The sequence below is a fragment of the Mirounga leonina genome, unplaced genomic scaffold, assembly GCF_011800145.1.
Source record: "Mirounga leonina isolate KUSES-001 unplaced genomic scaffold, KU_Mleo_1.0 Mir_168, whole genome shotgun sequence".
NCBI lineage: Eukaryota > Metazoa > Chordata > Mammalia > Carnivora > Phocidae > Mirounga > Mirounga leonina.
In genome coordinates this window covers 40159690-40180952 of record NW_023270426.1, presented here as the reverse complement: position 1 = coordinate 40180952, position 21263 = coordinate 40159690, and the positions used below count along the sequence as shown (strand labels likewise).

Genomic DNA, 21263 nt, shown 5'->3' with positions numbered 1-21263 from the left:
CAGAGTTTTAAAAAAGGACCTTTAATGAAAAATACAAAACATAATAATTGCATCCTTGAAACATGATTTGTATGTTCAGCAAGTCCTAAGAACTTCCTAATGTAAAATAACCCTGTTTGATATATGTGTATTTTTTACTTACACATACAATGAAACAAACCTTATTTTACTTGACAGTAATATTTATGATGCTGACATCCTCATAGGGCTTATCTGTTTTGGGATTGACTTTGACATTGGAGATCCTTTGTACAACTTCCATTCCTTTAGTCACTCGTCCAAACACTGTGTGCTTATTATCAAGCCAAGGCTGCATTGGAGGAGAAATGGAAGATCTTGGTAAACCCAGATTCCTTAGATTACACCCTTTGGGTGAGCAAATTAAAGAGAATTTAAATTTATGCTTCATTTTTAAAATTTAAATAAAAGGATGTAGAGTTAATTTCATTTAGCAGCTTTTAAGAGTGATTTCCATAATTACATGAAAAAATATAAAAGCATAGTATGTTTAATTAGATATCTGCACCTTTCAGACTAAAGGGAGCGGAAGATGTTTGCTAAAGCTAAGTTTCTCTGCATGGCTTAATGAATTATGGCTAAGGCTTTAAAAGTTCTCTGCAGGAATCCTACCTGCATAATTAAGAGGCAGTTTGGAACTGTTTAAGCAGCACGTGCTTTCGTATTAGAGAGATGGGAGCTCAAATGCCGGCTCTGTTGCCTACTTGACCTGTGGCAAGTTAATCATGGCTCACTGTTCATTTCCTCATCTAGTTTTTAAAACTGGGTATAGTGATACTAGAAGTATTGTGACTATTACATGAGACTTTGTGCCTGATAGTAATTATAAATATTGTTCCTTTATTGCATGGTGCTTAATTCCAAAACATAAAGTTTAATAATTTGTATAATTTTGTGTAACTGCACAGCAAGAGAGCTCAATATTCTTATGCTGTATTTTATCAAATCTACACTGCCGTTGATTATGAGCTGCATTAAAATTGAGAATTCATTTGCTCTAATTCCTCCCATTCTAAAGATAAGGAAACAGCCCCAGAAGTGAAATAATTTGTTTTCTGTTGTACAACTAGTATTGGCAAAGTTGACTTAAACTCAAGTGTCCTGAGTTACAGAAGTATTGTTTTACAAAATAAAATCCAATTTGTTTTACACTTTCTCATTTAAATTGTTTTCATTCTTATAACCTGGCAGATATAAATAATGGTAGACAATACTGCAGCTCTCTTCCACTGAATTCATTCTTAGATCATAATCTATGAATCTGTGGCTTATAGACAGTGCTGTTGTACTTACCGTTGGTACTACTGTTATGAAAAACTGAGATCCATTAGTATTCGATCCAGCGTTGGCCATGCTGAGTGTATATGGTCTGTCATGTCGTAATGTTGAATGAAACTCATCTTCAAATTCTCCTCCCCATATGCTTTCTCCTCCCATACCAGTTCCTGTTGGATCTCCCGTCTGAATCATGAAGCCCTTAACAGGAAGTACACAAAAAACATTACACTTGTCCTTTTCTATATGCATGCTTTGGAATCTTATGTTTGAGAGTGTTTTATTTTTTATTTTTTTTTAAAGATTTTATTTATTTGAGAGAGAGAGAAAGAGAGAGGGAGAGAGAGCACATGAGAGGGGGGAGGGTCAGAGGGAGAAGCAGACTTCCCACTGAGCAGGGAGCCCGATGCGGGACTCGATCCCGGGACTCCAAGATCATGACCTGAGCCGAAGGCAGTAGCTTAACCAACGGAGCCACCCAGACGCCCCTTAAGAGTGTTTTACATTCAGTAAAATCTTAACTTTTCTTAACTGTCACTCTATAAACTGATTTTATTAAAACCTCAGTAAGTTATACTTTACTTTAGAAGATGTATTTCCATTGCTTAAACACGACCTTATTTCATTGAAACAAAACTGCAAAGATCTCCTCATTTATAGACATATACTGTCTTTCCCAATAATCTAATTAAAACCAATTAATACTGTAAGGAAGTTTCAGACCCATATAGTGTGCTAGGTTTTATAGAATTGCCCCACTTTTCTCTCTTCCCTTTCTCTAAAGACTCTGGATTGCCTGGTGAGTCATTTCACTAATTCCTTCAGAACCCCCAAAATCTGATTACCTCTCCTGTCATTTCCCCTGCCATTTCTGACCTGCCAGTTACCAAGAACTATATTACTGCCCCATCTATTTTATGGAACACCGCTCAACAAAATCCTGGGCCAAGTTCTTTCTGTTCTTCAGGTTTTAACGGTGGTTTTCAAAGATTAAGTGGCATCATGTCTCTTCTATTATTTAAAATCTTACCTTCTAGATCTAGACCTTATCTAGTCACCAGGTACAAGTAACCTTAGCTTTTGGTTTTATCTAAGCATGACTTTTTACTCAGTATCTGACCCCTGCTTTAGCTGCGGACAAAATATTGATGCAGTGTTTCTAAAAAGATACCAAGTTACTATTCCTGTGCTTGATTCTAGATCTGATATGACCATCCTTTTTTTTTTTTTTTTGGCTTCTATAGTCCATTTTTTTTTTTAGGATGTTATTTATTTGACAAAGAGAAAGAGAGAGAGCGCACAAGCAGGGGGAGTGGCAAGCAGAGGGGGAGGGAGAAGCAGATAACCCGAGGAGCAGGAAGCCCGATGAGGGCTTGATCCCTGGACCCTGGGATCATGACCTGAGCCAAAGGCAGACGCTTAACTGACTGAGCCACCCAGGCCCCCTTTCCTATTCCTTTCTAATAAACTGATAATTGTGAGACAGGAAGATTCCTTAGGTTTAAACCTGTGGTTATGCAAAAACACACTATTCCTGAAATCATTTAAATTTTGTATCAACTTGGGGTGCCTGGGTGGCTCAGTCAGTTAAGCGTTTGACTCCTGGTTTCAGCTCAGGTCATGATCTCAGGCTTGTGGGATCAAGCCCTGAGTCAGGCTTTGCACTCAGTGGGGAGTCTGCTTCAAGATTCTCTCCTTCTATCCCTCTCTCCCCTGCTCATGCTCTCTCTCTCTCTCAAATAAATAAATCTTTAAAAAAATTTTTTTGTATAACTTACCTTAATTATACGGTGAAATGTATGTCCATTATAATAACCATTTCTGCTATGAACACAGAAGTTTTCCACTGTCTTAGGGCACCTAGTAAGACACATGTTAAAAATATGAAATCTATTCAGGGCATCTTAAGACAGTTTACTTTGCAGTTGTGCTTAACGGTGTTTTCAGTATCTTCTGAAACTTTCAGGATAGTTTTTTTTCCATAACCTCTTCTAATCTTAGGATAAGCAAGAGTTGAAAGAGCATATAAGCCATAGTATATTCATATTGTTTAGTATATTATCTTTAGATCATGACTGCTTATTATATTTGAGTTTGACAGTATTTAAATTTCAAAGTCATTTAGCAGATTAAAAAATACAACTACAGTACCTTAAGATACATATGTTCACTGAACTTGTATAGTGGGTTCAGTTCCTGGGAAAGGCAATTTTCTTATAAAAACTATGTTATGGTACACTGACACAATTCCTAACCAAGGACTTACTCTCTGAAATGATATCTCCCAAATCTAATCAACCTTAAATGACAATCACACAAAGTATGAAGCTTTCCAAATAATGTTCACTAATCTCATGTGATGATTTAATAAGGTACATTATCATGTAATAGCTCTAGAGCTGGGAATAGAAGGGAGATACAAGAGAATACTGCAGGAAGTACATCAGGAGACAGGCTTAATAGTTGCATGGGTTGTGAGTACCTAAAATGAGATGGTCTTGGTGTCTAGAGTTGCCTAGTTCTTTGTTCATACCAAGGTACGTATAAAACAATCATATCCAAAATAAGTAAGTACTTTTAAGTAAAGGTGTAGTAAAAGATGTCATCTCTTGGATCAAGAATAGCCAGATATTCTACATGGCACTGCATGTTCATCTTGCAAACTTTTAAACTGTCCAGAATACACTTCTGCTTTTTTCAATTAAATGGCCTTATGTTTTTTGTTGGAATTTTTAAAACATACAGATAGCACTGGGACTAAATAAGAGGTAGTGGATGTCTAGCAAATGTCAGGAGGAAAAAATTATCCTCCCCTTAAGGATTTGCTTTGAGGATAAAGCCAGTTCTAACAACTGAGTCACAAAATTTAGTTGGGATGTGTAGCTAATGGTAATATATTTGTGTATCACTTATAGTTTACATTCAGCACTTTTGTAGCTATATGTTTTGTATTCATAATAATAAACCTATGAAGTATGTGTATAAAATTTCCCCATTTTCTAGAGGGACAGTTACCAGAAAGCTAAAGGTAGATGTTCTATCAAACACTTCAATTCTTTAAAATTCCTCAAGTTGAAATAATTTTAAGTTGCACAATTTCTTCAAATAAACACATTTACACTGGTGTTTAAGACAACAGAAATAGTACATACTCAACAGGAAAAAGTTTGATGTGAATGTCTCCCATACTTGTGTGGATAATGGCACTATCTGAAACTCGTTTAGGTCCTTCAGCTTGAGTAGCTGCCATGACTTCTTCTTTAGAAGGTTTCTCATTAAAAACATCTCTGTCAGAATCTGCACTTTTTGTATCTTCCGGTTCTCGTTTGGTAAACTCAAAAGAAAATTAAGAGAGTGAATGAATTAAATTTTCATCTGGTTAAAATTTATCAACAAGAAAATTTCATTTCTATTTATGGTATTTGAGAAAAGAAAGAATTCACATCAGAATGAATCCTTGTTTCAGGAATCACTTCCTATCACAGGATGTGTAATGCAGTTAAATTATTTTTACACTTGTCTAATATGAAAATCCATTTAATGAAGATGTATGATTTCAAATGGGATTTAATTTCTTTTTGGGTACAAATTTAACAAGATGCAGTTTTATTTGAGGTAGCTCTCTGCTTCTGCCAGCTAGTATGTCAAAACCTGTCACCTGTTGCTTACTTTTCACTATTTAGATTTCCTGGGTTTGAATTCCAGCTCTGCTACTTACTAGTTACATGATCTGGGGGAAGTAAATTCATTTTTTCCATTTCTTCATTCATAAATGGGGATAATAATAACTACCTCAAAGAGGTGCCTGCTGTGAAGATTAAATGAAGGGATATAAAATGCTTAGAGAACAGTGCCTAACATGTAGACGATACTATATACATATTAATAATTGTTATTACAAAAGCAGAACCTGGGGCGCCTGGGTGGCTCAGTCGGTTAAGCGACTGCCTTCGGCTCAGGTCATGATCCTGGAGTCCCGGGATCGAGTCCCGCATCGGGCTCCCTGCTTGGCGAGGAGCCTGCTTCTCCCTCTGACCCTCCTCCCTCTCATGCTCTCTGTCTCTCATTCTCGCTCTCTCAAATAAATAAATAAAATCTTTAAAAAAAAACAAAAACAAAAACAAAAGCAGAACCTGGTGCTAGGTAGGCTGAGGATTCAAAGATGAATCAGAAATGCATCTTGACTTTCCTTCTTTTTTATTGCCTGCAAAGCCCCATCTGTTCTATCTAAACCCTGAAGTTTGGGAGAAAGAATGGAAATTTTGAGTGAAGTTGTAGAAATTTCAGGATACCTCAGGGTATTGGGAAAACTGAAAGAAACCTTTCAGTTGTTAAAACTTTGGACTTCTCTAAGCCTGTTTTTTGTTTTTTGGGTTTTTTTATTTGATTTTCAGTAAGTAGAAAATTTTTCTCCCAAGAAAGCCCTACCTGATAACCAGTTGAGTTCCAGGAAGTAAAACCAGTGCCCCAGGCCCTGTCTTGCCTAATGTCATTCCTGATCTACTTGTATAAATTCCAAATAAACAACCAAGTTAGGATGTTGTTGCCTTATCATCTTACTCTCCAGTTTTCAAAGGAATGGTGTGTCTGTTGTATGATTGATTGATTGATTGATTTTTAAAGATTTTATTTATTTATTTGACAGAGACACAGTGAGAGAGGGAACACAAGCAGGGGGAGTGGGAGAGGGAGAAGCAGGCTTCCCACCAAGCAGGGAGCCCGATGCAGGGATTGATCCCAGGACCCTGAGATCATGACCTGAACTGAAGGCAGACACTTAACGACTGAGCCACCCAGGCACCCCTGTTGTATTATTTATTTATATGAATTTTTAGCTCACGTATTAAACTACTAAAGTTCAAATTTTGTAAAATTTTACTTTTATTTCATGATACTGGATTTGAAAAAAAGGATCAAAAATTTATATATATGTACACCATTTTACTGTTGCTTACGAATACGTATGTCTAATAAAATGAAAGATAATTTTGTTAGCTGTATAAAGATGCACAGTGACTTTTTTCTTTTTCTTCAATGATTATAAGGAACATGTATGATTTAATCAACATAAAAGTAAACTCTAAGGGAAGAAAAAGAAAACATAACTTGTTAAAGTTTTTGATAAAGTGAATGGAACATTAGTATCTGTTTTTAGTATATACCAAGAATTCCCTATTACAATTAACTTTTACCTTCAAAACAGTTAAATTACAGGTAAAAACAAGAAAAATTCTTTTCCTTGAATGTATATTAATTTTTAGCAAAGACTTTGATTATTATAAATAAAATTTTCATCTTAAAGAATGTATCCAGTTTAGGTTAAAAGCTTGGTTGGGATAAGCTGCTATTTCCTACATTTATCAAATGCTGGTAACCTGAATAGCATCATAGCTGCTTACAGTATATCAGATGAAAGAATGAGTATACTATAATGAGCCAGAGACTTTACCAAACTTTGTGAATAGTGAAGAAAACATAATGTCCTATATTTGAGAATTTTATATTAAGGAGGAGATGACAGGGTCAGAAATTAAAAAAAATAAAAAGGAAATTATTCCAAAAACTGTGACACACTGCATAAGCAAGCATACCTAATCAGACTTGATGTCAAGAGAAGGCTTCCAAACTGAGACCTAGTGAAAGTAGGGACTGGGGACAGGTGTGTGACTGGCAGAAGGAATAGCCTGTGCAAACGCCTTGAGGTAAACAAGGACATTCAATTATTGCAAATGGGATCAAGTTCAGTATAGTCAGTGTAGCAAATGAACTAAAAATGAAGAAAGACAGAAGAGCCATCTAATATAGTTGAGGAGCCATTAAAAGATTTTAGGCAGAGAAATAGCCAAATGTGGGACTTAGAAAGTCTCTGCAGTGTGAATAGAATGGTAGGGCAGAGGTCTCTACACTTAAGATTTTTTCTACTTGGCTTAACAGTTAGGACACTGCTACTCTTAGATAGCTTGGTAGTTTGATTCTGAGCCCAATGTTAGTTAACATGCAAAGTACTTGGACTACTGTAGAAAAAAAAAATTTCTCAGGAATATACACTTTTAAGGTAGCACCATTACAAGGGAGTTAAAAGGTAATAAAAAGAAATGTGCTTAGAGAAGGAAGTGTGCAAGTTCAGGGGAGATAAATTATGTTTCAGAATAAAAGATGAAAAATAATCTTTTGCAGGAGAATTTTAAAACCCCATAGCAAAACTATTATGGATGCAAAAATACTGTAACTGCTTACTTCCTAACATCTTAGACAACACAAACAGTTGTAGAAGCCAGGATGAAAAATTTTCAAAACAGGAGGGAAAACTACAAAATCAAGTCCTAGTTAAATATTCTACAATATTAATGTTTTAAGATTGTATTCTGGTTGTTTAGAAAGTCTGCTACTATTGCCAACATTCTCTTCAGTTGAAGGTACAAGCTAAGAAAATAAAAATCCAACCAAATTGGAAGAATTAAGGTCTATTTCCTAGTATTTCCGCATACCATATAAAATCTGTTCTTTTTGAAAGATGTACAAACTATTGTTGGGTCAGCTTGAATATTCTGAAGAACAGGGTTTTCAGAAGCTTTCATTTCTATAGTAGTTGCAGCACGATGTTTTTTGGCTATTCCCTGGAACAAAGCCAACTGCATCACTCTAATATTTTCTTGCTTGCCTAAGATGCGCACACACCTAGAAAATACAATGTTTTATACAATAAAATTATCAGAATGAACTCCAATTATAAAAACTTTATAGTTAAGAGGTAGGAATCAACTAGCCTTTATCCTTTACCTTTGTATAAAATAACTAGTGAAAGTTTTTTAAAAAGTGTTTCTCATCCCCCTCCCCCCAAAAGCAATGATTTTAAATTGGTAGGTGGCTGGAATTTTCAGCTTAAAAAAAATACAATCATTTAGTCATATAGTTTTAACCTATTCCTATCACTATTATTTTAATCGTTTTATAAGCCTTCGAAGATTCTATACTGCCAAGAACTACAATATAAATTTGTTTACATGTTAAAATGTACAGCACTAGATTTTTTCTCTTTAAAATATACTTTAAGTTCTTTTCATTTACATTCAGTGATAGTATCTGATTGTAGCTATTTTGTACTAAAACCAAATGGACTGTTTGCACAAAGGGCTTTTGTGGTTTCATGCATTTTAACTTCTGATTTTATGTCTAGCAGGATGTAATGCTGAATTCTGTGGTTAAAATATTTGGCAACATTTAACATGAACCAGGCTAATTTAAATCAATAAGCAAAAGAGAGACTGAAACTTGTTAAAAAAAAAAACCAAACCAACAACTTGAAACTATGCATATCTTTTTTCCATTTCTTTTACAAACATGAGTGGAAACTTTTTACATAAGATTATAAACAACCAAAAGACCACAGAAAAATCCAGTCAAAACATTTGGTTAAGTTTAGACATTTGGGACTATTCCACTTGTCCTGGAACAAACAAAACTCCCATTGTTTCCCTGACGGAGGAAATGGTCCCCCATAAATGAATGCACTTTTAAAAAACATCAAGCTTACCGGTTTGTTTCTACATTTATAACTTTAATGCCTAGCATTGTTCCATACAGCACGAAGTGTCCAGTTTCATCAAAAACTATGTTAATTAATCTCACTGCATCCACCTTCTCCAACTCACGTTCTACAGCCATTCGTCGGCCAAATTCCATGTCGGGTAGCTGTTGCCTCATCTGCTGCAGTTCAGTAAACATCTAAGAAGCAAACCATTTATTAACAAAAAAGCTACATGATAAGGAGAATGAGAATTTAAATAGAAGCACAGAACACATTAAGAGCCATTGAAAGTTTGTGTACTTATATGTCATCTTAAGGAGGATTCTAAATACTATAAGCAGGAAATAAAAAGACATTAATAAGTTAAATCATAAAAAATAGTATTTATGCTAACTGGTTCTTCTAATTAAACAAAAGTTAATATAACTACTGTTTTCTCTATTGAAACTATCTGCTGCCTTTTATAAGCCACAGACTAGTACCTTCCAATAGAAATATAATGGAAACCACATATATAATTTTAAATTTTCTAGTAGCTACTTAAACAAAGTAAAAACAGCTGAAATTATTCTTAATAATGTTTTATTCAACCGAATATTTCCAAAATATAATCATTTAAACTTTAGGGGCGCCTGGGTGGCTCAGTCGTTAAGCGTCTGCCTTCGGTTCAGGTCATGGTCCCAGGGTCCTGGGATTGAGCCCCACGTTGGGTTCCCTGATCAGCAGGAAGCCTGCTTCTCCCTCTCCCACTCCCCCTGCTTGTGTTTCCTCTCTCGCTGTGTCTCTCTCTGTCAAATAAATAAATAAATCTTTAAAAAAAATTATTTAAACTTTAAGCAATATTAAAAAATTGAGATGGAGCACCTGGCTGGCTCAGATGGCAGAAGATGTGACTCTTGATCCCAGGGTTGTAAGTTCAAGCCCATGATGGATGTAGAGATTACTTAAAAATAAAATCTTAAAAAAAAAATTGAGATATATTTGTTCTATATTTCTTATATTAGGTATTTGAAATCCTGTATTTTATACTTTCAGTCCGTCTAAATTTGGACTAGCTTCAAATCAAGTGCTCAATAGCCACATATGGCTAGTGGCCACTATACTGGACAATGCAACTAGACTGTAAGGTCCCTGTACAGGGATCATGGGCCTGACATGATATAACAAGCCCTCAATTTTTGTTGAATGAATGAACTCTTATTATTTCACTAATTTATAAAGATTTCATGACATTTTAGAAAATGTTTCAAGTTATTTTTACAGAAAGGACAACACAGATTATCATTAGGTAAATGTGGCTTAGTGTAGATGAATATTTTTGTGAGTGTTCTGTAGTTTTGATATTTGGTTTTCTTTTCTTTAGATATTTGAAACAATTTCAGACAGGGTCACATCACAATTACTATGTATTATCATACTATAAGCTTCCCCCAAAATATGATCTTTCATTCAGTTTTCCAGATATTTAAGGCCTCAAGCAGCAGAATTTAAAAGTAGGTCTCCATTGGAGATGAAAAGAAACCAGGCTTATGTTCAATCTATTTTTTTTCATGCTTGCATTAACTGGAAATTCTGTTTTTCTAGATATGGAAAGAACAACAATGTAAACAACTCCAAAAAACAAAAGAAGGTATGTGTATTAGGCAACAGCAAGAAGCAAAGGTCTTACAAGACAGATAAAAAGCCTGGTCTGTAGGGTTTCTTGTCTCTAGTCTCTGAGACTGATAATTGCTTATTTGTATGCTAGAAATAGCCTAGATGCTGGACTACATTTTTGTAGTGAGGAACCCTTGATTATTTTGTTACAGATTCATTTTCTTTCTTTCTTTCTTTTTTTTTTTAAGGTTTTACTTATTTATTTGAGAGAGAGTGAGAGTGAGAGAGATCACAGAGGGAGAGGAAGAGGGAGAAGCAAACTTGCCACTGAGCAGGGAGCCCAATGTGGGGCTCGATCCCAGGACCCTAGGATCATGACCTGAGCCAAAGGCTGACGCTTAACTGACTGAGCACCCAGGCACCCCGAGAGGATTCATTTTCAAGACTTAAGATTTGTAGATGGCCCTCTGCCCACATATAAGTATTTCATAAATGTTAATCCGACCTGATTAAGTACCTTGGTATCTTTTTACATATTCTAGCCTTAATACCAGGGCCCCTGTGATATTCATCTGTGTAGCCATATACAGCATATGCATATCTCATTAACTGTGAGATTCCACACATTTACTACCACTAGCATTCTAACTAAATTACTTGGCATTTGTTTTTGTTTTGTTTTCGTAACCTCTCTCATTCTGAATCTCAACTTCTGTCATAAGCTTTACTACTGACTTCCTCTTACCATCTCGGCCCTTTGAGTTCAACAAATGTTGAAGACAGTGATGAAGAAATAGAGTGGGCTGAACAGCTCAGAGTATTCATGTTAAGAGATTTATATCCAGAGACTGTGTTTTTAAATGTTTCTTTTCCTAAGGAATCTTCAAGGAGCTGCAAGCTGGTAAAGAGACTTTAAGTTATATTTAAACTAATATTTAGTTACCATCTACCTAAAGAAGAAAACATCACAAAGGAAGTTTTTCTCCTTTTCTTAAAAGTATAGTGGAAAGCTATTCTCTTCCACCAAGAAAATGAATCATGAGGATGATTTGACTAGCAAACAGATCTTCCTATTTGTCTGGATTCATACTACTTCAGGCCGATAATCCACCCAACTTATTGCTACTTGCCACCAAACAAGAGTGTCACTAATAAGAATAACACAATTTAAGACCTTAATGCAGGGAATCTAATATAAACTGGTCACTACCAAGACTGTAGAATTGACATTGTCATACAATAAACATTACTGCTACAAAGGTTCAACCCACAGACTCTTAGAGGATTCAACATACCATTAGCAGTTAGAGAACACTTCAGGGAAACAGGTAGTGAAACCCAAATTTCCACAAAAAACAGTTAACTTTGCATGGATAGAAACTCTTATTCTACAAGTACATGCTTTAACAAATTCTTGTTAGCAGTTATTATGTGTCAGGTATTGTTCTTAGTGCTGGAGATACAAATATGAACCAAAACAGATAAGGGACCATAGATCGCATAGAGTTTAATCTACGAGGGGTTGACATGTATTAATAAAAAATAAGACCATGCCAAATGCTCTACAAGAAAATAAACAGAGTGATATTAAGTCACATAAAAAAAAAGTTGTCCCAGGGCCTCCTGGCTCAGTTGGTTAAGCATCCAACTCTTCGTTTTGGCTCAGGTTGTAAACTCATGGGTGTTGTGATCAAGCCCTGAGTCAGGCTTCACACTGAGCAACGGCAGAGTCTGCTTGAAGATTCTCTCCCTCTGACCCCCACTCAGGCTTGCGGGTGTGCTTACGCTCTCTTGTGTTCTCTCTAAAGTAAATAAATCTTAAAATAAAAAGTTGTCCTAGATTAGATGAACAGTGAATTCCCACAGGAAGTGACCCTTTAAATAAGATTTGAAGGATAAGTTCAACTGGTAATGGAAAGAATGGGGGAGGGGTGACTCCAGGTAGCAGGAACAGCATATGCAAAGGCCCTGTGGCGGGAGACATGGTCAAGAAACTGAAAGAAGGCCTAAATGGCTAGAGTAGGAGGCAGGGAGAAAGGTGATTTATAGTAGGGTAGAGTGGTAGGCAAAGGCCACAATAAGGCAGGCCATGAATTTGGTCTTGATCCTAAGAACAGGAAGTCACAAAAAGGTTCAAAGAATGACACGATCAGATATATACTTTACAAAAATTGCTCTGGGTGCAGCGTCGATAACAGATTAGGAGGAATCCAGGACATAGGCAGTAGGCCATGAGATAGTCTAGGCAAAAGATCATGAGCTACAGTATGGATAGCTGTGCTGAAAGGAAATGAACAACTTTAAAGCATATTTAGAAAGTAAAATTGACAGGATTCATGATGAATTTAAAAAAGAGGGGTAAGGAAAAAGAGTTAAAAAGTTAAGGATGATTCAGGTTTCTTTGGCTTGTGCAAGCAAATGGATATTGGTACCATTCATGAAGACAGCAAAACAAAACCAAAAAAAACCCCCAAAAAAACCCCCCAAAACAAAACAAAGGATAGCACCAGCTCTGTTTGCAATAGAAAGCTGGAAAAATCAATTTGGGAGTTGTCATACGAACAGACAGGAGTGAAGAGAGTTAAGAAAAGGCTAAGAAAAAAGTCTAGAATGAGTTTTGAGGAGCTTAAGAGGATGAAACAAACAAAACTAAACTAAAAACACAGCCATATAAATATAAGGATAATTGGCTCAAAAGGTATCACATCACAAACCTAGGGAAGAGAGTTCTGAAGAACACTGAAAGACAGCAGACAGTTGAATAATATCTTCAATGTGCTAAGAGAAAATAACCATCCATGTAAACATCTACATCCAGAAAAAATATCTTTTAAGAAATAGCACAAAATAAAGACATTCAGAAAAGGAAATAGTCATTAAATTTATATTGCACTTACACTTAGTGATTCATCAAAGACTCTCATGAGTTTTCCAGTTAAAAATCTGAAAATTCTAACTTTTCTATCAGAACCAATAGTAGCTATTTTCTTCCCATCAGGTGAAAAACATATGCTGGTTGGATAAGCCTTGCACTTGGCAAATTCATATAAATCTGTGTCAGTTTTATATTCCCAGTTCACATTTTTGGGGAACTTATATTCATGAGGAGGCCCAGTCCAGTATTCAATCATCCCAGATTTATCAGAAGACACTACTGCTTTGTAAACTGCATTCAGCCGTATCTGAGTAAGAGGTGATGTATGGAGTTTGTCAAAAATATGAAGTGGCTGGTTATCTCCTCGACCATCATAAATGAAAATTTTTCCTGTGCTCTTCTCAGAAGCAGCAACTGAAGATATGGCGTCCCCTGGGCAATAGATCCACTCACACTGTCCAGGAAAATAGCTAAAATATTTAAGAATTGAGGGAAAAAAGAAATCAATACAAATAAGCATCCTTATCCACCCTCACCACCAGAAAAATGTCCTGGCCAATGATTTAGTTAGTTTTGGATTCCTTGCTCAAAGTAGCAGAGAGATAGAAAATGGGAAGGAACAACTAAAAAAAGTTACCGATTTTTCTCTTTCTGACCTCATTAACGTAATGGTAATAACTTCTGAGGATTTATCAGACCACAAGGAGAATAGCATATAGCAGATCATTTACTTCTCTTGGGTAGATAAAAAAACCAGATCAGACCTGAACCTTAAAATATTCCAAGGCATTGCCTTTTGGATTTCTGTCTATGTCTCAGTCTATGTATAACTTACTTTTAAATAGTTTAGCATGTAACAGTATACTTGATAAATCCATCCTTGAAATGTTTAAAATTAAAATATTTTAGTTATGACCGTGATCAAAAGAAAAACATTTTGATATCACATTCTCATTATTAGTAACTTGATCTTAAAACTATAAAGTTTGAACATGCTACCTGATGAACAAAGTGTAAAAGGACTGGGACAAATTTAATCAATACACCAAACGTACACACTCAAATGAGTGTTTTCTCCTTCTAGGCAGTCAGTTTGAGACATTACACAGTTATTCCAATGTTGGTGCTGATGCTCAAAACTTTTTTGGAACTTCTCAAAAGTTTTTTAGAATTTCTACCAAAAGTTAAAAAAAAATACTCTTTCAATATCCTCAAAGATGGCAAAGGTTCAACATTTATCAAAAGATTTAATTTTAAAAAACAGCTAGTGTGGGTAAACAAAGCAGGGGAATAGGACAGATAACCAAAAGATATTGCTATTTCTAGTCAAAAATAAGTTCTGACCATAAGTAATGAGACTGATTTCCTTTAGTGGCTCATAAACTGGTTTTGAAGGAAATTCCAAAAGAAATCCTATTAGGTAATGAACTGTTGTCCTCCTCCCCCCACCATTCATGTTGCAGTTAACCAAGGTGATCGTATCTGGAGATAATTAGGAGGTAATTAAGGTTGAATGAGGTCATAAATGTGGGGCCCTAATCCCATAGGCCTGTGGCCTGAGAAGGGAAAGCAAGATACCATTCCTCCCTACATCCTGTCCCCAAAGAGAGTCCTCACCACAAATTAAACCCTGCTGGAACCTTGATCTTACACTTTCCAGCCTCCAGAACTCTGAGAAAATAAAATTTTATTGTTTAAGCCACTTAGCCTATGGTCTTTTGTAATGGCAGTCTGAGCTAAGACAAGTCCTAAAACTTTTTGACAATGCTATGATTTTAAAGCTGACATTCATTTAGATATATATAAATTCAGTATGGTATATAAAGAAAGACATGCTTAAAACAAAGTATTCATCTCATTCCTGTACAGTCTAACCACATAGTTGGGGTATCAATATACTTCAAAGTTTAAAATCACCAACAAATCACCTCAATTCCAAAATGTATATAAGCCTTATAAGACACAATACATATGACTGAAATAAACACAGCAAGGGAGTTAATTCTAAGCACCAGTATATTAGACATGATGGATCCTTGTTAATTAAGTAATGTTAAATGGATACAATGAATCCTTGTTATGATGCTGTTTAAAAACTTCTGTGATTAATGACAAAACCACAGCAGAAGCCTCCAAAGAGATCATAACAAGGATTCATTTCTAATTTTCCTAAGCAAAATTCAAAGGCAAATTTTTTAATGGAATGGCAATATATTCTGTTTAGAAATTTCTACAAAATGGTGAAGTTTAGTTTAAAAATTATTTTGCTAAGTTAAAAAATATATACTTTAAAAAAAGACTCACCCAAGCTTCAGCATATTGATCATGTCAAAGTTCACTACATCAAACACCTTCATTGCTTTATCATCACCCACAGAACAGAACAATGCTCCCTCAGAGCTAACTGCAATACTCTCAATAACTCCTATTTAAATAAATCAAATTAAAACACTCTAGTAAATACCAATGAAACAAATATACATGATTCAAAGAAAAAAAGCAGTTTAAGAGAAACTTTAACCAATACAATTTAAGAGAGCTACACAAACACATCCAAACAGAAAGTGAAATTCTTACCCAGATGACTACGAAAATGTTTAACAAATTCAATTCCCTCTTCTATTTTTTTCCAGAACTTAACATGTCCATCATGACTGGCAGTAATAATAAAATCTGTCCTGCATATATAAAATTGTAAAAGTTATTTTGTAAAACAGATGAATTACTTAGTATCCCCAAAGCAATCATTCATGAGACTTTTTGACTTTCAAAGTAGGTTTTTTAAAAAATATCTTCCTTTATGAAGACCACTATATGACATATAAAAAAATATCTTCCTTTATGAAGACCACTATTGCAAATTTTGTAGTTCCTTTCTGGATATCATAATAGTTGCTGTGGTACTAATTTTAATCCCAAAAACTAGGATCAGAATTGAGCTAGCACTTGACATTAAAAAAAAGAAATTTCACCAGTAATCACTAGACTTCGGCGCCTGGGTGGCTCAGCTGGTTAAGCAACTGCCTTCGGCTCAGGTCATGATCCTGGAATCCCAGGATCGAGTCCCGCATCGGGCTCTCTGCTCAGCAGGGAGTCTGCTTCTCCCTCTGACCCTCCCCCCTCTCATGCTCTCTCTCTTTCATTCTCTATCTCTCAAATAAATAAAATCTTTAAAAAAGAAAAAAAAAAAGTAATCACTAGACCTTAGGGCCCATTAATGCTAAGATCATCCTATAGGCAGTGTTTTCACAAGGAAAATTATACTAGTTTTCAGAAGTTGATAAATCATTAAATCTCAATATATCCCTTCTCTATACAGCAAAGTTCAATACATTTGTTTTGTATCCTATCCAAGGTGTTTGGTTAAGTATCTGAAAGATTTTATACAGAATAGTCTCCCTTGTAAGGTATATAAAAATAGAAACCATTTATTGAAATCCAGAATATGCCAGGTACTTTACACATCTTACCTTGAATGCATTTCTTGTATGATATAGGAAAGAGTATGTAGGCCTTTATTTAACTTAAACTGTTTTTTTTTTTTTTAAAGATTTTATTTATTTATTTGAGAGAAAGAGAGAAACAGCATGAGAGGGGAGAGGGTCAGAGGGAGAAGCAGGCTCCCCGCTGAGCCGGGAGCCCGATGTGGGACTCGATCCCAGGACTCCGGGACCATGACCTGAGCCGAAGGCAGTCGCTTAACCAACTGAGCCACCCAGGCACCCTAACTTAAACTGTTAAGGAACCTATGACATTAAACAGAAATCCACAGTATCCTAAAGTTACTTCTACAAATCCTCCTCAAAACTGAAGCATTTTTATAAAACACATTTTTCAGAAAGAAATTAAAAAGATGTGATAGACTTACTTGGTGCATACCACATGGGTGATGACATCTCTATGCATATAGCTGCGTTCATACATAGATGCACTGGGGAGGTTTTCAAGATAGACTCTTTCAAATTCCAAAACTGAGGGGAAAAAAAGGAAATAAAAATGTATTTTTAACTGGAACTATTTACTATTTTGTACTTAAGATTTTCTAAGTTCTACTTTGTACATTCTTCTAGATTTTCTTAAATTTCTCTCAATTCACATGTAATGAAAAAAAATTTAGTGTTACATCACTTGTTACTTCTATTATTTCATAGTAGCGAATAGTACCATCATTTAGTCATGACAGGTTCTCAGGTATTATATAGAGGCTTGACTGTCCCCAGAACTTAAGAACTGAGTGATTCTGGCTTAATATGAAGGTTCCATTAAGAAACAGAAACCTTAAAAAAGTTTCATGAAATTATCACAACCATCTTTCCAACCATGTAGAGTCAATTATTAGTTCTAATTTAAAGTAACAAGAGGACAGTGGCCACTTAGAAGATGTCTGCTTATCTTTAAGGCACTAATCCTCTTTGAAGTCACTGATACTGGGATTAGAGCAGGTAAACATGTTAAAATACTAAATAGATTTTTAGAGCTGAAAAAATCCTGGAGTTCTCAACTTTTCCCAGGGACAAAACATTTTTAAGAGTGTTAATCTGAGGAAATACTGATTTCATTACAAGAGCTATGAACAATTTTACCAGCAAAAATTGATATATGCATATCTAGTAAAATAATCCAATGATGGCCAAACAGGACTATAAAAAGTTGCTACATTAAATATGAGATGTTTCATAGTTTTTCCTAACTATAATGTATGGCAGACTCAAACTTGTGCCCAATGAACTCCTTTCTCCTTCATTTTTAGTAACAGAACCCCCATTTTTATATGGGCATATTGACATCATTAAGAGGACCTTTCTCACCTTCTCCAGAGTTAGGTGTTACCGTATGTCAATGAGCAGTGTTGTCGGACAATGAAGAAGTCTCCTTAAAAGTGTTCCCTTCTTCCCTTCCTCAGTCCTACAACTTGGAACTGGGATAACAGCACTGTTATTCTAATAACAGCCCTGGGACAAAGATGAGGGCCATATCCTAGTGATGTTAGGGTAGAACGCTGGGAAGAGCCTAGGTCACTTTGGAGCCTCTATACCAATCCTAGACTCTTTACTTTGGGACTCCTTTTACACATGAAAGAAGTATACCTCTGTCCTTTTTAATGTTATTGATTTTTTGGGTCTTTATGTAATTGGCAGCTTAATATAATCCTATCTGATACACATTCCTTTTGCTGTTTGTTAGTTTACTTGTTGAGCAGATATTTACTGAAAACAAAATAGTTACAAGGCCCATGGACATGAAGAACACATAACTCCTGTCTCTGAGAAACCATGAGTTTAATTAAAGGTAGTGTCATATAATAATTTATAATATCTTTCTGAAAATGAATACAAATATCCAGTGTCCAAAGAACATGTTCTATTTCTAGAACTATATTATCAAACTCCTGTCTTTTTATTTTTTTTTTAAGATTTTATTTTTAAGTAATCTGTATGCCCAATGTGGGATTTGTATTTACAATCCTGAGATCAAGAGTCGCATGTTCTACCGATTGAGCCAGCCAGGTGCCCCAAACTCCTGTCTTTTTAGATAAAATCTTCAATGATATTTTTCTAATGTTTCATACATGTTTTTTTAAATTTCAATTTTTTCTTCAAACCGAATACTATTGATTGGCTTAAATACAAAGAGCATCTACTTAAGGGCAAACATTTTCTTTCTTTCTTTTTCTTTTTTTTTAAAGATTTTATTTGTTTATTTGACAGAGAGAGAGAGTACAAGCAGGGGGAACAGCAGGGAGAGGGAGAAGCAGGCTCCCGCTGAGGAGACAGCCCAACATGGGGCTTGATCCCAGACCCTTGGATCATGACCTGAGCAGAAGGCAGACGCTCAACGAGCCATCCAGGCGCCCCTAGGGCAAACATTTTCACACCTAATTATTTCTGTCCCTGTCAATTAAGTTTTATAAGATCTTTGTCTCTTAACACTAATATCAGCACTTTTATTTTTTTTATTTTTCCAGAGAAAGGACATATAAAAATATTCTAATGCAACAATTAGAGCATTAACTTTGTCATATTCATTCACTCAATAAATACTAAGTGAACACTTGCTATGTGCAAAGCACTGTAGCAAGCACTGAAGCAAAGTAGGAATGGACTTTGCTTTTATAAGTTTACAGTCTAAGCACTGGAGAGGAACATTATCAATCACATGAATAAATACACAATTTTAAAATGTAGCAAGTGCAATGAAGAAGAAATTGCTGTGGAAACATTTAACAGAAAGACCTAACAGTAAAAAAGATAATGTACTTTAAAAGTGTCAACGTAGTGTTCAAAAAATTGGCTTCTTCAAAATTTGGATACATAAAATTTGAAGGTTACCTGTAAATTCAGCTGTTAAATATTACCTCAGAGTTATGATCAATGTTCTTCAGAAACCTGACCCAAACTGGAGAAGTCACAGGCTTTACAGAGGAGGTGATGGCTGAAGGTGAATGCTAAAGTTGAGCAAGTTAGCCAAGTGAAAATGGTTGAGGGAAATCATTTCAGGTATACACCATAACATCCTGGTAGGCATTCAAATAAGAAAAAAAGCATGCCCCATTCTCAAGTGTCTTAATATGGCAGGAGTACAGAGTAAGGAAGACAGACAAAGTTAGGATAGAGAAGCAGTGGATAAGTTTTGGTGAGGTAAAGAGAGATCATGTCATGAAGAGCCTTGTAGGCCATTTGGGGAGTTTGGACTTTGTTTTGAAAATAATGAGAAATCACTGAAGAGTGTGAAGCAGAGAGAATGATAAAGGTAAGATTTGAACTTTCAGAAAAATCGTATTTTAATCGTCTTACACGTTTAAGAAAGACATTTTACAGAACAACTTTTAAAATAAGAAAATTTAACCTCTTTCCCCACCCTTTTTATTTGATAAAACCTGGTCACTATTCCACGAAAGTAGGAAAATACTTCAGGCCTTTGTATCTCCTGCGTGTGGTTTGAAAACCACAGATCGCCGGTTTTAGATGAAAAATTTGTGATCCAGGAAACTTATGTAACTTTCCCAGGTGAAAAAGGGCGCCTGGGTGGCTCAGTCGTTAAGCATCTGCCTTCGCCTCGGGTCAAGATCCCAGGATCCTGGGATCGAGTCCCATATCGGGCTCATTGCTCCGCGGGAAGCCTGCTTCTCACTCTCCCACTCCCCCCTCCTTGTGTTCCCTCTCTGGCTAGGTCTCTCTCTGTCAAATAAATAAATAAAATATTTAAACAAACAAACAAACAAAGTCATTACTGTAAGAGTCAGGATTATAATCATCTTTACCTACTCTTTACGATTCTAAATAGGCACCGCTCTCTCGCCCCCTCCCCGCGCGCCCCAACAAACTCACAGCATTCCTGAACTAAGAGCCTTCAAGAAAACCGGACTCTCTTTCACATCTGCTAAACGGAGACAGAAATTCCAACCTCATATGCCTGCTGTAGGGATTAAATGAGAGGCGCCTAGCACATAGCAAGTAGTGGCATAAATTAGCTTTAGCATCTATTAGAACACATTAACACATCCGTGATTAACATTGTTACATATTATCAAAAAGACGCTGTACTCAGCCCAAGTCACTATTTCGGGGAAACGTGCAAGTATAGAATGGCCAGCAATCAGAAGATCCTCCGTTCTGAGGGCACGAAACCCCGCAATCACACACCATCCGTTTTTGGGGTCTGGTTTGAAATCTCCCAGTCGGGGGACGCAGATTTCAACTCGCCCTGTGCCTATCTCTGTAGCTACCTTTCCTCTTCTTGGCCAATGTTGCCTCTACAGGTAAAGGCCCAACCCAGCGCTCTTCATTTTCCTCTTCGTTCTCTTGGGCCACCGCCACTACCACTGTCAGCTCCCTTTCGCTGAGTTCTGTTTTTTCCGGTTCCTCCTGGTCCCTGCGCCTTCTCCTTCTCAGCTGTGAATCGCTACCACCTTCCGACGCCATATTGCCCGAATTGTCACAAAAGACGCGACACACACACAGCTCTGCTACC

The 21263-nt window shown here is 36.0% G+C and overlaps 1 protein-coding gene across 3 annotated transcripts; it reads right to left on the bottom strand.

Moving 5' to 3' along the window:
• PPWD1 (peptidylprolyl isomerase domain and WD repeat containing 1) lies at positions 1-21214 on the bottom strand. Of its 3 annotated transcripts, none has more exons than XM_035014522.1 (11): positions 21019-21214; positions 17161-17263; positions 15870-15970; positions 15597-15717; positions 13315-13762; positions 8828-9018; positions 7782-7971; positions 4446-4627; positions 3072-3153; positions 1312-1494; positions 1-310 (listed from the first exon to the last, which is right to left on the bottom strand). In XM_035014522.1, the coding sequence occupies exons 1-11, from the start codon at positions 21212-21214 to the stop codon at positions 167-169; spliced, it is 1941 nt and encodes a 646-aa protein (XP_034870413.1). In that variant the 3' UTR covers positions 1-166. The 3 variants fall into 3 exon arrangements, with proteins under 3 accessions (XP_034870413.1, XP_034870415.1, XP_034870414.1); XM_035014523.1 differs by lacking the exon at positions 21019-21214 and adding an exon at positions 18101-18547 and having other exon boundaries at positions 167-310; XM_035014524.1 differs by lacking the exon at positions 21019-21214 and having other exon boundaries at positions 15597-15619; positions 15945-15970; positions 17161-17212.
• Positions 21215-21263: the final 49 nt, after the last annotated feature.